This window comes from Mauremys reevesii, linkage group 2 (assembly GCF_016161935.1).
Source record: "Mauremys reevesii isolate NIE-2019 linkage group 2, ASM1616193v1, whole genome shotgun sequence".
In the NCBI taxonomy this organism is placed as follows: domain Eukaryota; kingdom Metazoa; phylum Chordata; order Testudines; family Geoemydidae; genus Mauremys; species Mauremys reevesii.
Genome location: NC_052624.1, coordinates 228,084,202 through 228,097,175, shown reverse-complemented (window position 1 = coordinate 228,097,175; position 12,974 = coordinate 228,084,202). Strand labels below are relative to the sequence as shown.

At 40.8% G+C, this 12,974-nt stretch overlaps 1 protein-coding gene and 1 long non-coding RNA gene across 17 annotated transcripts in view; one reads left to right on the top strand and one right to left on the bottom strand.

The window, feature by feature from the left end:
* PPP1R42 (protein phosphatase 1 regulatory subunit 42) overlaps nucleotides 1-12,974 on the top strand; it is a 54,000-nt gene that overhangs the window by 24,559 nt on the left and 16,467 nt on the right. For 7 of the 16 annotated variants that reach the window (XM_039524937.1, XM_039524936.1, XM_039524938.1 and 4 more), the window contains exons 9-10: nucleotides 3,238-3,415; nucleotides 7,970-8,047. The exons of 3 other annotated variants lie outside the window; for them this stretch is intronic. In XM_039524937.1, coding sequence (XP_039380871.1) covers nucleotides 3,238-3,415; nucleotides 7,970-8,047 — 256 coding nt within the window. Of the gene's footprint in view, nucleotides 1-3,237; nucleotides 3,416-5,632; nucleotides 5,696-7,969; nucleotides 8,048-12,974 lie in introns of those variants that run through there. 6 more of the 16 variants (XM_039524945.1, XM_039524946.1, XM_039524950.1 and 3 more) reach the window with 4 other exon arrangements.
* Nucleotides 7,461-12,974, bottom strand: part of LOC120398031 — a 32,647-nt gene continuing 27,133 nt past the window's right edge. Inside the window, exon 3 of the long non-coding RNA XR_005594149.1 lies at nucleotides 7,461-7,542. This is a non-coding gene — a long non-coding RNA (uncharacterized LOC120398031). The remainder of the gene's footprint in view (nucleotides 7,543-12,974) is intronic.

Sequence of the window (12,974 nt, the reverse complement as noted above, 5' to 3'; positions counted from 1 at the left end):
GCACATCAGAGAAGCTTTGAAAACCAGTTTCATGACTGGCCAGGCTACTGTGTGACAGTTCTGTTTGTTTCTCCTTGATGAAAACCCGCCCCCTTGGTTCACTCTACTTCCCTGTAAGCCAACCACCCTTCCCTCTTCGATCACCACTTGCAGAGGCAAAAAGTCATTGTTGTTTAAAATTCATGCATTCTTTATTCATTCATCACATAAATAAGGGCATAACTGCTAAGGTAGCCTGGGTGGGGTGGGGGAGGAGGGAAGGACAAGGCCACAGTGCACTTCAAAACTTATTGAATGCCAGCCTTCTGTTGCTTGGGCAGTCCTCTGGGGTGGAGTGGTTGGGTGCCTGGAGCCCTCCCGCCCCCGCTTTCTTGGGCATCTGGGTGAGGAGGCTATGGAACTTGGGGAGAAGGGTGGTTGGTTACACAGGGGCTGCAGCGGTGGTCTGTGCTCCTGCTGCCTTTCCTGCAGCTCAACCATATGCCGGAGCATATCAGTTTGATCCTCCAGTAGCCTCAGCATTGCATCCCGACTCCTCTCCTCTTGTTCCCGCCACTTCTCCTCTTGCTCCCGCCACCTGTCCTCTTGTGCGTCCCTCCTGTCCTCACATTCATTTTGTGCTTTCCTGGACTCTGACATTGTCTGTCACACATTTTGCTGAGCTCTTTCAGTGCAGGAGGACTGCATGAGCTCAGAGAACATTTCATCATGAGTGTTGTTTTTTCACTTTCTTATCTGCGCTAACCTCTGGGATGGAGATGATAGGGAGAGTGTTGAAACATTTGCAGCTGAGGGAGGGGAAAAAAGGGAGAGTAGTATTTAAAAAGACACATTTTTTAGAGAACAATGGGTAGACTCTTTCACCGTGAACCAAGCTGTTAACATTACATAGCACATGTGCTTTTGGTACAAGGTCGCATTTTGCCTCTTATATTGAGGGCCTGCCAGTTTGGTGTGAGAGATCATACACGCAGGGCCGGGCAACAGAATTCGGCTTGCAGGCAGCCATGGTAAGCCACAGTCTTTTGGCTTCTTTAACCTTCATAACATGTTTGAATGGTTTCAAACAGCAACACCCTCATTTCCCATACCAAGCACCTGTTGGGTTGGGCATTTAAAAGAAGGGGCTGTGGTTTTTGGGTTAACGTGCAGCACAAACCCAGCTAAACCCCCCCTCACACCCAATTCTCTGGGATGATTGCTTCACCCCTCACCCCACCACATGGCTAATAGTGGGAATGATTTCTTTTCAGCCACAGACACACAGCCCAGCAGGAAAGGCCACCTCTGAATGTCCCCTTAATAAAATTCCCCTATTTCAACCCGGTGACTATGAATGATACCACTTTCTTGAGGATAACACAGAGAGATAAAGAACGGATGTTGCTTGACTGCATTCCAATAGCTGTACTGGCCGAGGATGCATCCCAAGTATTCAGGGCAAATTAATCATTAAACACGCTTGCTTTTAAACCATGTATTATATTTACAAAGGTACACTCACCAGAGGTGCCTTCTCCACCTTCAAGGTCCGGGAGCCCTCCTTGCGATGGTTGGGAGGGTATTATCTCCAGGGTGATAAACAGTTCCTGGCTGTCGGGGAGAACGGTTTCTCTGCTTGCCTGCTGAGCGTTACCCTCCTCCTCCTCATCATCATCATTGTCTTCGTCCCCAAAATCCTCATCCCTGTTGCGTGAGACTCCCCCCTTGCAGGAGTCCACGAACAGGGGTGGGGTAATGGTGCAGGCACCCATTAGAATTGCATGCAGCTCATCATAGAAGCGGCATGTCTGGGGATCTGACCTAGAGCAGCCGTTTGCCTCTTTGGTTTTTGGTAGGCTTGCTGTGGGTCCCTGTTATAGCCTCTGTCCTTCATGCCCTTGGAGATTTTTTCAAATATTTTGGCATTTCGTCTTTTGGAACGGAGTTCGGATAGCACGGATTTGTCTCCCCATACAGTGATCAGATCCAGTACCTCCCGTTCAGTCCATGCTGAAGCTCTTTTGCGATCGTGGGACTCCATGGTAACCTCTGCTGATGAGCTCTGCATGGTCACCTGTGCTGATCAGCTTGCCTTGCTGGCCAAACAGGAAATGAAATTCAGAAGTTCATGGGGCGTTTCCTGTTTACCTGGCCAGTGCATCTGAGTTGAGAGTACTGTCCAGAGCAGTCACAATGGAGCACTCTGGGAAAGCTCCCGGAAGCCAATACCATCTAATTGCATCCACGCTACCCCAAGTTTGACCCAGCCATGTCAGTTTCAGCACTAATCCCCTCGTCGGGGAGGAGTACAGAAATCGATTTTAAGAGCCCTTTAAGTTGACAAAAATGGCTTCAGCATTTATAATGGTGTTAAATATATTAAAAAGGTTTTTTTAATTTATAAAGGGGGTTGCACTCAGAGGCTTGCTATGTGAAAGGGGATCTTTTCACATAGCAAACGTTTGAGAATCACTGTTTTAGACTGGGCACTGAGTCCCACTGTGTAGATAGAAAGATTAGCCTAAATAATTTTTCATTGTCATTAATGTGAAATACAGAAGATTAGATTTTGTGCTTGCACTGACAATTTTGCAAACTTCAGTATTTACAGTTCTAGTAAATATTGTTATTAGCCAAGGCTAAAAAATTAACCTAAATAATCTATACAGAAGCCCCTGGAACACCATAAGATTGGGTCCCTAATCCATGAACTATTGGAACTCATTTACAAAACTTTTCTTAAACATTTCATTAATATATTGTCTCATACTATAGAATTAGAATTTATAATCCCTATTCCATTATAAGATATCTTTGAGATACATTATATCTTAATTAAAACTATCTTTCCTCAAAAAGTATTTGATCAAAAAAAATCCCTTTTTTTTATTTTATTTTTTTAAATCATTGATTTTTATCCACCCTGTCCCAGACCCTTTGAGTCTGGTCCGCAGAGGTAGCCAGCTGAACCCCCAGAGTCTGATTGGGTCTTTCCACTCCCCCATCAGACATGGGTATGCTGGAGTTGTATGAGTTTTGTGGAGCCAGAGAATCTCAGAAACCGTACTGGAACACTTTGAATTCAGAATTTCTCCCTTGAGCTGTGTATAACTCATCCAGAACCCAAAATCTGGTGAAGAATTCATTCACAAGAACCTCTGCTACTGTCACAGCATCTTGGTTCTTTATTGGGTAAACTTCAGACCATTTTGTGAAGTAGTACATAGTTATATTGATTGCCAGCCTCTGTTTCAGGCAGGGCCCAAGCACATTGACAGCAGTATGCTCTTTTGGTGCCCCCACAAGATACTGGACTGATTCCATGACAAAACTCTTTGGCCAAAAATGGAAAGAATGTGCTTGCAACAAAATGGAATGGTGTGGTGTCGACTTGCGTTCAGTGGAGGAATGGACGAGGACAAGCCGGACAAAGGTGACAAGATACTGCTGCACAGGGATTCTCCCTATCGTAGGGGGACTCTTCTCTGCCATACAAACAGCATATTTCTTGTATCAGTTTTCTACATCCTGTCTGCATTTCATCCAATAGAAATTTTCTCTTAGCTTGACTGGTTTTTGCAACCTCAGAATGTCCAGCAGTTTTAAAATCATGACATATCAGAACCTTCTTTTTCAATGTATCTGGTGCAACCAGCTAGTACCTGTACCCATTGCCCATTGTTTTTTCCCATCTCCTGTACAATAGTCCATCTTCAAACTCCAAGCTTTCTTTCTGTGACCAGAAAGCTTCTACTGTGGTCTGTGGAGATACTACATTCCAGTGTGGCTACCTTTGCCAAATGATTTTCCAATCACACACTATCCTGATGTCAGTATCCTCTCTTTGGGAATCATTTAACTGCTCAGAAGTCCATTCTTGCAATTCTGCATCCACTGTTCCAATGGATGAACCAGGAACATTTGTACTGCAAATTATAAGAGGAGAGGAGACAGACATCTCTTCCTGAGCACACTCGTTCCCTTGAGCAACAAACTCCTTGTTATCCTATAAAAGTAGCAAAGAGTCCTTGTTATCCTGCTTAGAGTAGAGTTTGCAATTAGCCTCTCAACAAGGCCACCCGGACAAGGGTGAGTATTACCATGCCTGTTCCCAGGTTTGTGTGTAATTCTGAGATCATAACTGACATTTTTCCAACCACATGGCAAGTTGTCCCTTAGGATTCCTGAATCTAAAGAGTAATTACAGGGATACATGGTCTGTCTTGACCACAGATTTTCTTCCATACAAATAGTGATGAAAAAGTACTTTAGATTTAAGCACAGTCAGTAGTTCCTTTTGGGTGGTGCTATACAGTCTCTCCAGAGAACTTAAACTTTTGCAGTAATAAGCCACCACCCTCTCAAGTCTTTTATGTTCTCGTGTCATTACTGTCCCTCAAACAGTAAGCACTAGCATCTGTATCCAGTATGAATGGGGGGGTTGAAACATGGATAGGCTGAAACAGGTACAGTCCACTCTGAAAATATGAAATCACACTCTGCTACCCACTGAAATTGTTTTCCTTTTTCACCCAACTTACGCTATGGTTTTGAAATATTGGCAAATCCACAAATAAACCTTTTCTAATAGGAGCCCTACAAAACTTTGCACATCTATGAGTGTCTGGACATTTGACCAGCTTTGTACAGTCTCAATTTTCTTTTTGTCAGTGGAAATTCCCTCCTCAGAGATTGTGTTCCCAAGGAAAATTACCTTTTTTTTTTTTTTAAAGCAACTTCTTTATTTGGATTCATACTGACAGCCTTAAGCTTATCACAGACTATTTGTAAATGTATCAATTCCTACTCAAAGATTTTAGTATGCACCAGAGAGGGGCATGCCATGCAGTATGCTCTCCATTACCTTCTTAAATGTGGCTGGTGCATTACACAGGCCAAAAAACCATCACTTTAAATTGCCAGAGACCTTTTTCTTTCTGTGAAAGCACTTTTTTCCCTGTTGTTTGGATCCATTTCCACTTGCCAGTACCCACTTTTAAGATCCAATATGGAAAACCAGATTGAACCTGCTGCAGCATCCAGACTATCATCTATTTATAGTCAAGTGATTTAATTTAGTATTCTATAGTCCACCTAGAAACTGGTGCTGCCATCTTTTTTTCTTAACTGGAATTGTGAGTGAGGCCCAAGGACTGGTTGAAAGCTCGATCATTCCTTCCTTATAGATTTCCTTAATGGCCTGTAAAGCCTCTTCCCTCTTTGCAACTTGTAAATGGTCTGGTGGCTGTTTAATCCCATAAATATGAATGCACAGAGGCAGCTCTTGAAGAGTGATAAGGCACCCATCTTCTTGCAGACCTAAATGGATTTTAACCTAAAGCTGAGCACAGTTACATAGCAACCTGTATAGAACTCCACTGCTGCAGAAGGCACAGGCATCCCAAAGTGACCCAGCATTTTTGAGACCATCTAGGATTTTTTCCTGTGACTAAATTGGTTTCTGAATCCAGTAATTCATTCCTTTTAGCCTTGTTATTTAATAATAGAGGACTCTAAAAATGGGGAAACTTGACATTAGGTGAGTTGAATATTAACAGAATGATGACATTTTTCATTGTAAAACAGTTGTTGTTTGACCCTTCTAGTTTATCAGATACTTTTCCAAATGAATATTTCAATTTTTGTACAGTTTGGCTTATAAATTATTGTATGATGCTGTGCTGCTTAGAAGAGTTTCCAAACATAATATCAAGTAAGTCAAAATATTGTCTCTTAAAATTTTTTCATCAAGTTACCTGTCTTTTGAAGCCTTAGACAATTTAGGGTGTGAAGATAAGGAGAGGAGAACAAAGTGGCAATGTTGCTAATTTACAATCTGAAAACAATTGTTCCTTATAAAGACTATCCTTTACATGTTCAGATGGTGGAACACACTTTTTAAAAAGATGAATGAGGCTCCTTTACAGCTTCTCAGCAGCAGTTAGCAATTGAAAATTTTCCATCAGATCCATAGTCAGGCTTCTCTCTAAACAGCAGGCTCTTTCCTTAATTAATTAACTTCTATAATATAAAGTCTTGGTGATATTTCTCGGAAGTGTGAAGAGATTGCTCTTTCTCTGTTAGAATGGCTGATGGTAAACAATGTGCTGCAATGGGAATCCTGCAGCTCCAGGCTCCTGCCTCTTGGCTCTCTGCTCTCACAGTTCACTTAATGGCTTTGTTTTTACATCTGTCAATGAACCAGCATGTATATTCACTTGAGTATAAAGCTCAGTGAAAGGGCAATACGTTGTTTAAAAACAAAGATTAGTGTTGCCCTAAAAAAAGGTAGTAAAGTTAATCAGCCAGGGGTTTTATATATTGTCCAACAGCATAATTTGCTTGTGTTCAACTTTTACACTATATGTCAAGCATGATGCTGATAGCTTAGCTTCTAACATGAGACATAAATGATACAAGAGACAAAAAATGCTATTTTAACTCATTCCACATTAGTAGCCCTAAAATATTTTATAGAATGTAGGGCCTAATGACTTTTCTTGTTCACAGAATAGATGTTTATTCTTGAGTTTCTTTAGTCAGTTGATGTTGTAAAGAAAACAATTCTAAGTTAGGTTGGTCCACCACACTCTCATGGCTCCAGTTACATAGTGACATGGGGTATGATACTTAAGGCTGTGAGTCTGTCACAAAATTCACAAATTCCTTGACTTTTCGGGACCTCTGTGACTTCTGCAGTGGCAGGTATGTCTGGTCTGGGGGGCTTCCTGAGCAGCTCGGGCAGCCCCTGGGCCAGCCAAACTGGCCGTTGCTGGGGCAGTCTCGGGCCACCGTGCCTCCCCCCTCCAACAGCAGCAGGGGTCTCAGGCTGCTGTGCCCCCACCTCTCCTGCAGCAGCAGGGGCCCAGGTAGCGTGCCACTGCCCCCCCCAGCACCCGTGGTGCCCCTGGGCTCCCCCCCCAGCAGAGTACCCACGGCACCCCCAGGCCACCCCTGCCCCAGAGCCCCCAGGCTATATAGTCTGGGGTATATAGTACAAGTCATGGACACGTCAGGGGCTGTGAATTTTTGTTTACTGCCTGTGACCTGTCCATGACTTTTACTAAAATTACCTATGACTAAAACATAGCCTCAATGATACTATCATCATTTATTCTGAATTCTTGCTATAGCACAGACATATTAGTATATATACAACTATCTTTGTACAAATACCATTAGCTGACTTCATAAATTATGCAGCTATAGGTGCCTGTGTATCTGAGAACAAGATTAAACCTTGGACTGGATTAGGCTTGTTTTCTGTTGTGTTAATACTAAGGCGCATCAGGAATTTTGTGACTCACCTTTTTCTGTAGGAAAATATTGATTCAGCAACTCCAAAACTTTTCACGGGAAAGAGTCCGTTTTATTGAAACCTTTGTCAGGAAAGTTTCTTTGATACAGGATGGAATTTCAAAATGAGAGAAATTCCTCCTCCCCAGAATAGCCAACAGGCCAGTCTTTAGGGTACTCACCCGTGATGTAGTAGACACAGGTTCAAGTCCCTGCTTCTTCTGATTCTGAAATCTCTCTCAGTCTCTGGTTGGAGCTGTTCCACTGTGTATAAATAATTATGGTAAATATTAATTGGGTGAGTAAGAGAGACTGACTCTATCTATAGTCCAGTAGATTAAGGCATTCATCTGGGATTTGGGAGACTCAGGTTTAAGTCCCTGCTCTGACTCAGGCAGAGCAAGTGTCCGAGCCACTGGTCTACTGGCCATTGCAGGGCAATGGTGTGTCTTTCTCTCATTTTTCATGAAAACTTTCAAAAGATCTCAAGTTTGTTCCAATGTAGAACAAAAACAGATTTCAAAACCTTGCAAATATTTTCTGGCCATCCCTGGTTAATATCAACCAAACTCTAACTGGTGATTGCAGAACACAGTAATCTTTTCAAACAAAGAAAATGGAATTAAACAGTTCAGCATTCTCATTTAAACTCTAATAAACTGTTTAGGATTATTTTCGTTCTTGTTTATAGATTACCTGGACAAGTTTCAGTCATCTGCTTAGAAAACACACCTTTAAGCAATGTGATCCTAAAATAATTAAGTTCCACGTAAGTACCAGTACTTGCTTTCATCAGTAAAGGCACTCGTGAACTGGCTTAATATTTTTTTATTATTATTTGCCAGTAACTACTAGTTAAGTGCAGAAAACAGTCTTTTTTTTTTCACTTGATACAGCAGTCTGTCATGCTCTGCTGAGCTAATTAAAACCAAGTGACACATGGGAAAACTTCAGAAATTTTCCTTCTTACTAGGAGATGTTTATTTTTTTTAATCATGTGGAATGAAGAGTGGAAACAAATACAAATTAATACATTTATTTTTTGCTCTTGTGCATAAAACTACATATGACTACAAAATGCCTCATAGATTTTTTTTATTGGGGATAAAAGAGTTTAATTATGCAAATTGTAATCTAAATTTCTTAAACAAAATTGCTTATTTTCCAAAATACCACTAGTTTTCATCATGAAATACAATTCTGTTTTAAAGAATTCTGCTCTTGAGTTGCAGAAGAAGAAATGGGCATCTTCAAATACCTTCACGGTATTTTATGGGGATAAGGTAGAAATCAGATTCTGCTTTCATTTACATAAGTGCAAACCCATTGATTTTGCAGGGTTTGTACTGCAAAAGGCAGAATATGTCTAAAGACTAAACTCTTTATGGAAAAAAAATTCTTTTAAAACAATGTGCAGATAAATTATTAATTAGAAGCAAAAGTTTCTATTGGGAATGCTGACTACCTTACTTGTAGTGAGCACTGTTGTAAGTGCAGTTCCGGAATAAATATAAAGTTCAACAATAAATGCTTAGCAATAGTCTGTAAAGACAAGATTAGACTTGAAGCTACATTATTTATTCCTCTTGTAGGTATTATTTAAAGACTATTTGTATTGCAGTGACAGATGTGGTACGGCATATCTACTCAGCTGTACTTTTGAAAGAGTTTCATATTAACTCATTGCATTTTTTTTTTTTTAGACTATGGCATAGTAAGTTTATTTTATGTTTCCATTTGCATTTGGACACATAAAAATTAAGTGAATCATCTATAGTAAATGTAACTATATTAGTAGGGAAAAAATCCAGCATATCAGTAACACCCCCTCCCCCCCACCCATGACAGTGAAGTTCAAAACTATGATTTTGTGACTCTTATACACTTAAAATTTCATCAGTACTTTTAAGTAGAAATTATGTTGGTTATTATAAGAACATATGTTAAAAATGAAAAACAGCTGTCAAGTGGAAATACTCCTTGAATGTAAGGGTTGATAGTGAAATTCTATTTAGTTAGACTGGTTTGCTAAAGATAATAAATAGGCATTTTATATGTTAGAATGTGCAGCTGTGAAACAACTTCAGTTTATGAAAATTCCCAATAATTTAGCAAATCACAGTGAAATCCTGGCCCTATTGAAGTCAATACGAAGACTCCAATAGACTTCAGTGGGGGCAGAACTTCATCTTCAGTACTCTACTGGAATAAAATACCAGTATTTGCTTTATTGGTAAATGGAAATTAAAACCATTTATTTAAGTGATGTCTTAGGAGCAGTCTATTATAGGTCTTTGTGATTCATATAAATAGGGCTGTAATGAACTTCAGTCAGACCATCTATAGCTGATATTTTCAACAATTAGTACTGTAAACAAGGCTTTTATTAATCTAAGTGATGTTGGAGGTCTGGCAGACATGCTCAAAAAAGATGGCATCACTGCCTTACTATATGCACTGCTATAATAATAATTTGGTCTTATTTAGAAGCAGCAAAGAATCCTGTGGCACCTTATAGACTAACAGACATTTTGGAGCATGAGCTTTCGTGAGTGAATACCCACTTCGTCAGATGCAATACCCACTTCTATAAGGTGCCACAGGATTCTTTGCTGCTTTTACAGATCCAGACTAACACGGCTACCCCTCTGATACTTGGTCTTATGTAGTTCCTTCCAAATGAGGATCTCAGAGCACTTTATAAATATTATTGAAGTAAGACTTCTCTCTGAAAGCTAGGTCTGCATATCCTCAGTGTGGCATCATTGTCTATTTGTAGCTGTAGGAAGCAGAATCAAAGCTGATTGGATGGCTGATGAGGGACTAGCCCCCACTTTCCGGATACCTCCTCAGTTATGTTCTGCCTTCTGTTGCTACTGGCTGAGTGGGAGAATCCAGGGCAAGAGAGAGAATTCAAAAATAAGTGAATAAGAAAAGAAAAACCTGAAGAGGTGGTTTATCTCCTGCCTGGAATTACCATAGCAACACTACCCACCCCACCACTCAAGTAACAGGCTAAGAGGATGGGGGAGAAAGGTTCAAAAACAGAAGACCAAGGATGTATTCATCCTGCTCTGTCTCCCTGCCAGTGTGCAAAAGGAGAGGTTAGTGTTTCATTCACTGCAGCTGCCTCATTCATCAGGTTAGAAAGGTTTTGCTTTGGTTGCCTTACTCCAACCCAGGAGCCTGGTTCCCACCAGCAAGGAGTCTCAGGGCCGGATTTAGGGGCAAGCAACCCAGGCTGGAATGCTGGGTTTGGGGGGTATCAGGCTTAGGGTGCTGTTGTTGTTGTTAGTGTCAAAAAGGAATATAGAATGTTTGAAGTAAAACATTTCAGGTATTCTGTCTGTGGATTTGTTTTTCACTAACCTCCTAGAATGTTCTGGACATTTGTAGAATTTCATAGAACCTTCCAGACTTTCTGAGAACTACATTTTCCTCCAACCTCCTAGAATGTTGTCAGCCATTCCCTTGCGGGTATATAAAGGGCAGGGCATCACCAGTCAGTCAGTGAGGTATAAGAACAAAGTGAAGTGAAGTGAGAGCCCAGCTGCAATATTGTGAACCTTGTTTTATTGTGTAATTGTGAAAGTGTACTTGTATTTTAAGCAGGGCTTTGGAGCTGTGCTCTGGCTCTGCTCCAGCTCCAGGCAAAAACCTGCAGCTCCACTGCTCCGGAGCTGCTCCGCACTCCAGCTCCAGGCTCCGCTCCAAAGCCCTGATTTTAAGACATGTTTTTTAAGAGTGTAAGTAGTGACTAATAAAGTACATATTTAATGAGACGCCAGAGATATCTATCAAACCCCTATCTACTCAACAATATAAAATAAATACTGTTATTTCTTTTGCCATGCTTAACATGTAATGTTTGATGACTTTCTAAGATTGTGGAACATAAACTTTTGCTGTCCCTAATACTGTCTGCTTTCCCCTGTAGAAAATAAAAGATGCCCCTGAAGAAGCCTTCAGGAGCTTAGTATAGGAAGTGAAAAGCTCAATTGCAATCTAGTTTGCAGCAAGGGGCAAATTTGATGGGACAATATCTCAAACAGAACAACATAGCGCAGGCTTTAGGCAGTAGCGATCGTCCCAATGCAGAAGAAAATGAGAAGTGAAGCGTAAATGATGGCAGTCCTATTACTAAGGAATTAGTAGAGTTACCTAAAGATAAGGAATGGAGGAGAGTGAAGATAAAGAAAAATGTGGTTCACACAAAAAGGAGAGTAATGACAAAGAAAAATCTGGTTTATATGAAAAGGATTGAAACGATAAAGAAGAATGAGCATTGCACGATGGCAGAAACAGCAGTGAGAAAAATTGCACACCACAAATCAATACATCAGATCCTTCTTTTTATGGCCAGTGATCCTAAAGTCTGCCAGTATTGATCGTACAATTTTGAATGGGCCAGGCAAAAGCCAGGATATCATGTTTCCAGTAAATTAGCAGAAATGACACTTCTCAAAGTCACTTTGCGAAAGAGTGCTCAAGAATGGTGAGAAACTGTATCAGTGTTGGCCAGTTTACTCAAAATCAACTTACAAAGTGTTCTGTTTTTGTTGCAAAATATTTAACAAGAATGCCAAATCATTGCGTGCACTTTCTGCATACAATTACTGGCATAAGTTAGCTGAAGCTCTGAAGCAACATGAAAAGTCACCTGGCCATTTTATGGCCCACTCCAAATGGATGGAGGTCGAGTCCAGGCTCAGGCTGAATAAATACAGAAAACCAGCACATTATTAATGTAGAAACTCTGCATTGGAGGAATGTGCTTGATTGTCTGATCTCAATTACCTTCTTCCTTGCAAAGAATAATTTGGCTTTCCAGGGCTCGTTGGATAAGTTGTTCACTGAACATAACGGTAACTTTCTCAGTTTGTTAGAGCTCTTTGGGAAATACAATGATGTTGTGTGTGCATATTTACATGGAGTAGTTTGTAAAGAAGCTATGGGCCATTACTGCAGCAAGACAATTCAAAATGAATTGATTGACCTTATGGCAAGGAAGGTGCTTGATAACATATTGACGCAGCTCAGCAAAGTGAAGTATTATACCATAATAATGGACTGCACTCCTGACATTAGGCACAGTGAAAAGATGTAATTTACACTAAGATTTGTTGATGACGAGGATGGGTGTATCCACGTAAAGGAATACCTTGTCTGTTTCCAGTACATGAACGACTCTACTGGAAAGGGCCTAACAAAATTGTTTATGAATGTTTTGAATGAGAATACAATAGAGCTTCAGGTCTGCCATGGCCAAGGCTACAACAACAGTGCAAACATGAAGGGAAGAAACAGTGGCATCCAGGCAAGGATCCTTGTGCTGAATCCAAGAGCTTTCTTTGTCCCTTGTGGTTTCCATTCCCTCAACCTGGTTGTGTCAGATGCAATGTCATCTTTAGATTCAGTATCTCTCTTTGGAGTACTGCAAAGGATACAAGTTTTCAGCATCAACTATTAAGTGGAAAATCCTCACAGACAGTGTTACAAATCTGACTGCAAAGCCACTAAGCGACACTCACTGGGAGAGCCCCATTGGCAGCATAGGGCCAGTGAAGTACCAAGTGACTGAGATTTACAGTGCCGTGATGGAACTGGCATAGTCGAGTAAAGCTGAGACCAGAATGAGACTTTGATGAGAAGCTGCCTTGATTTTGTTGTGGCCTACAGAGACAACAGATTAGAAG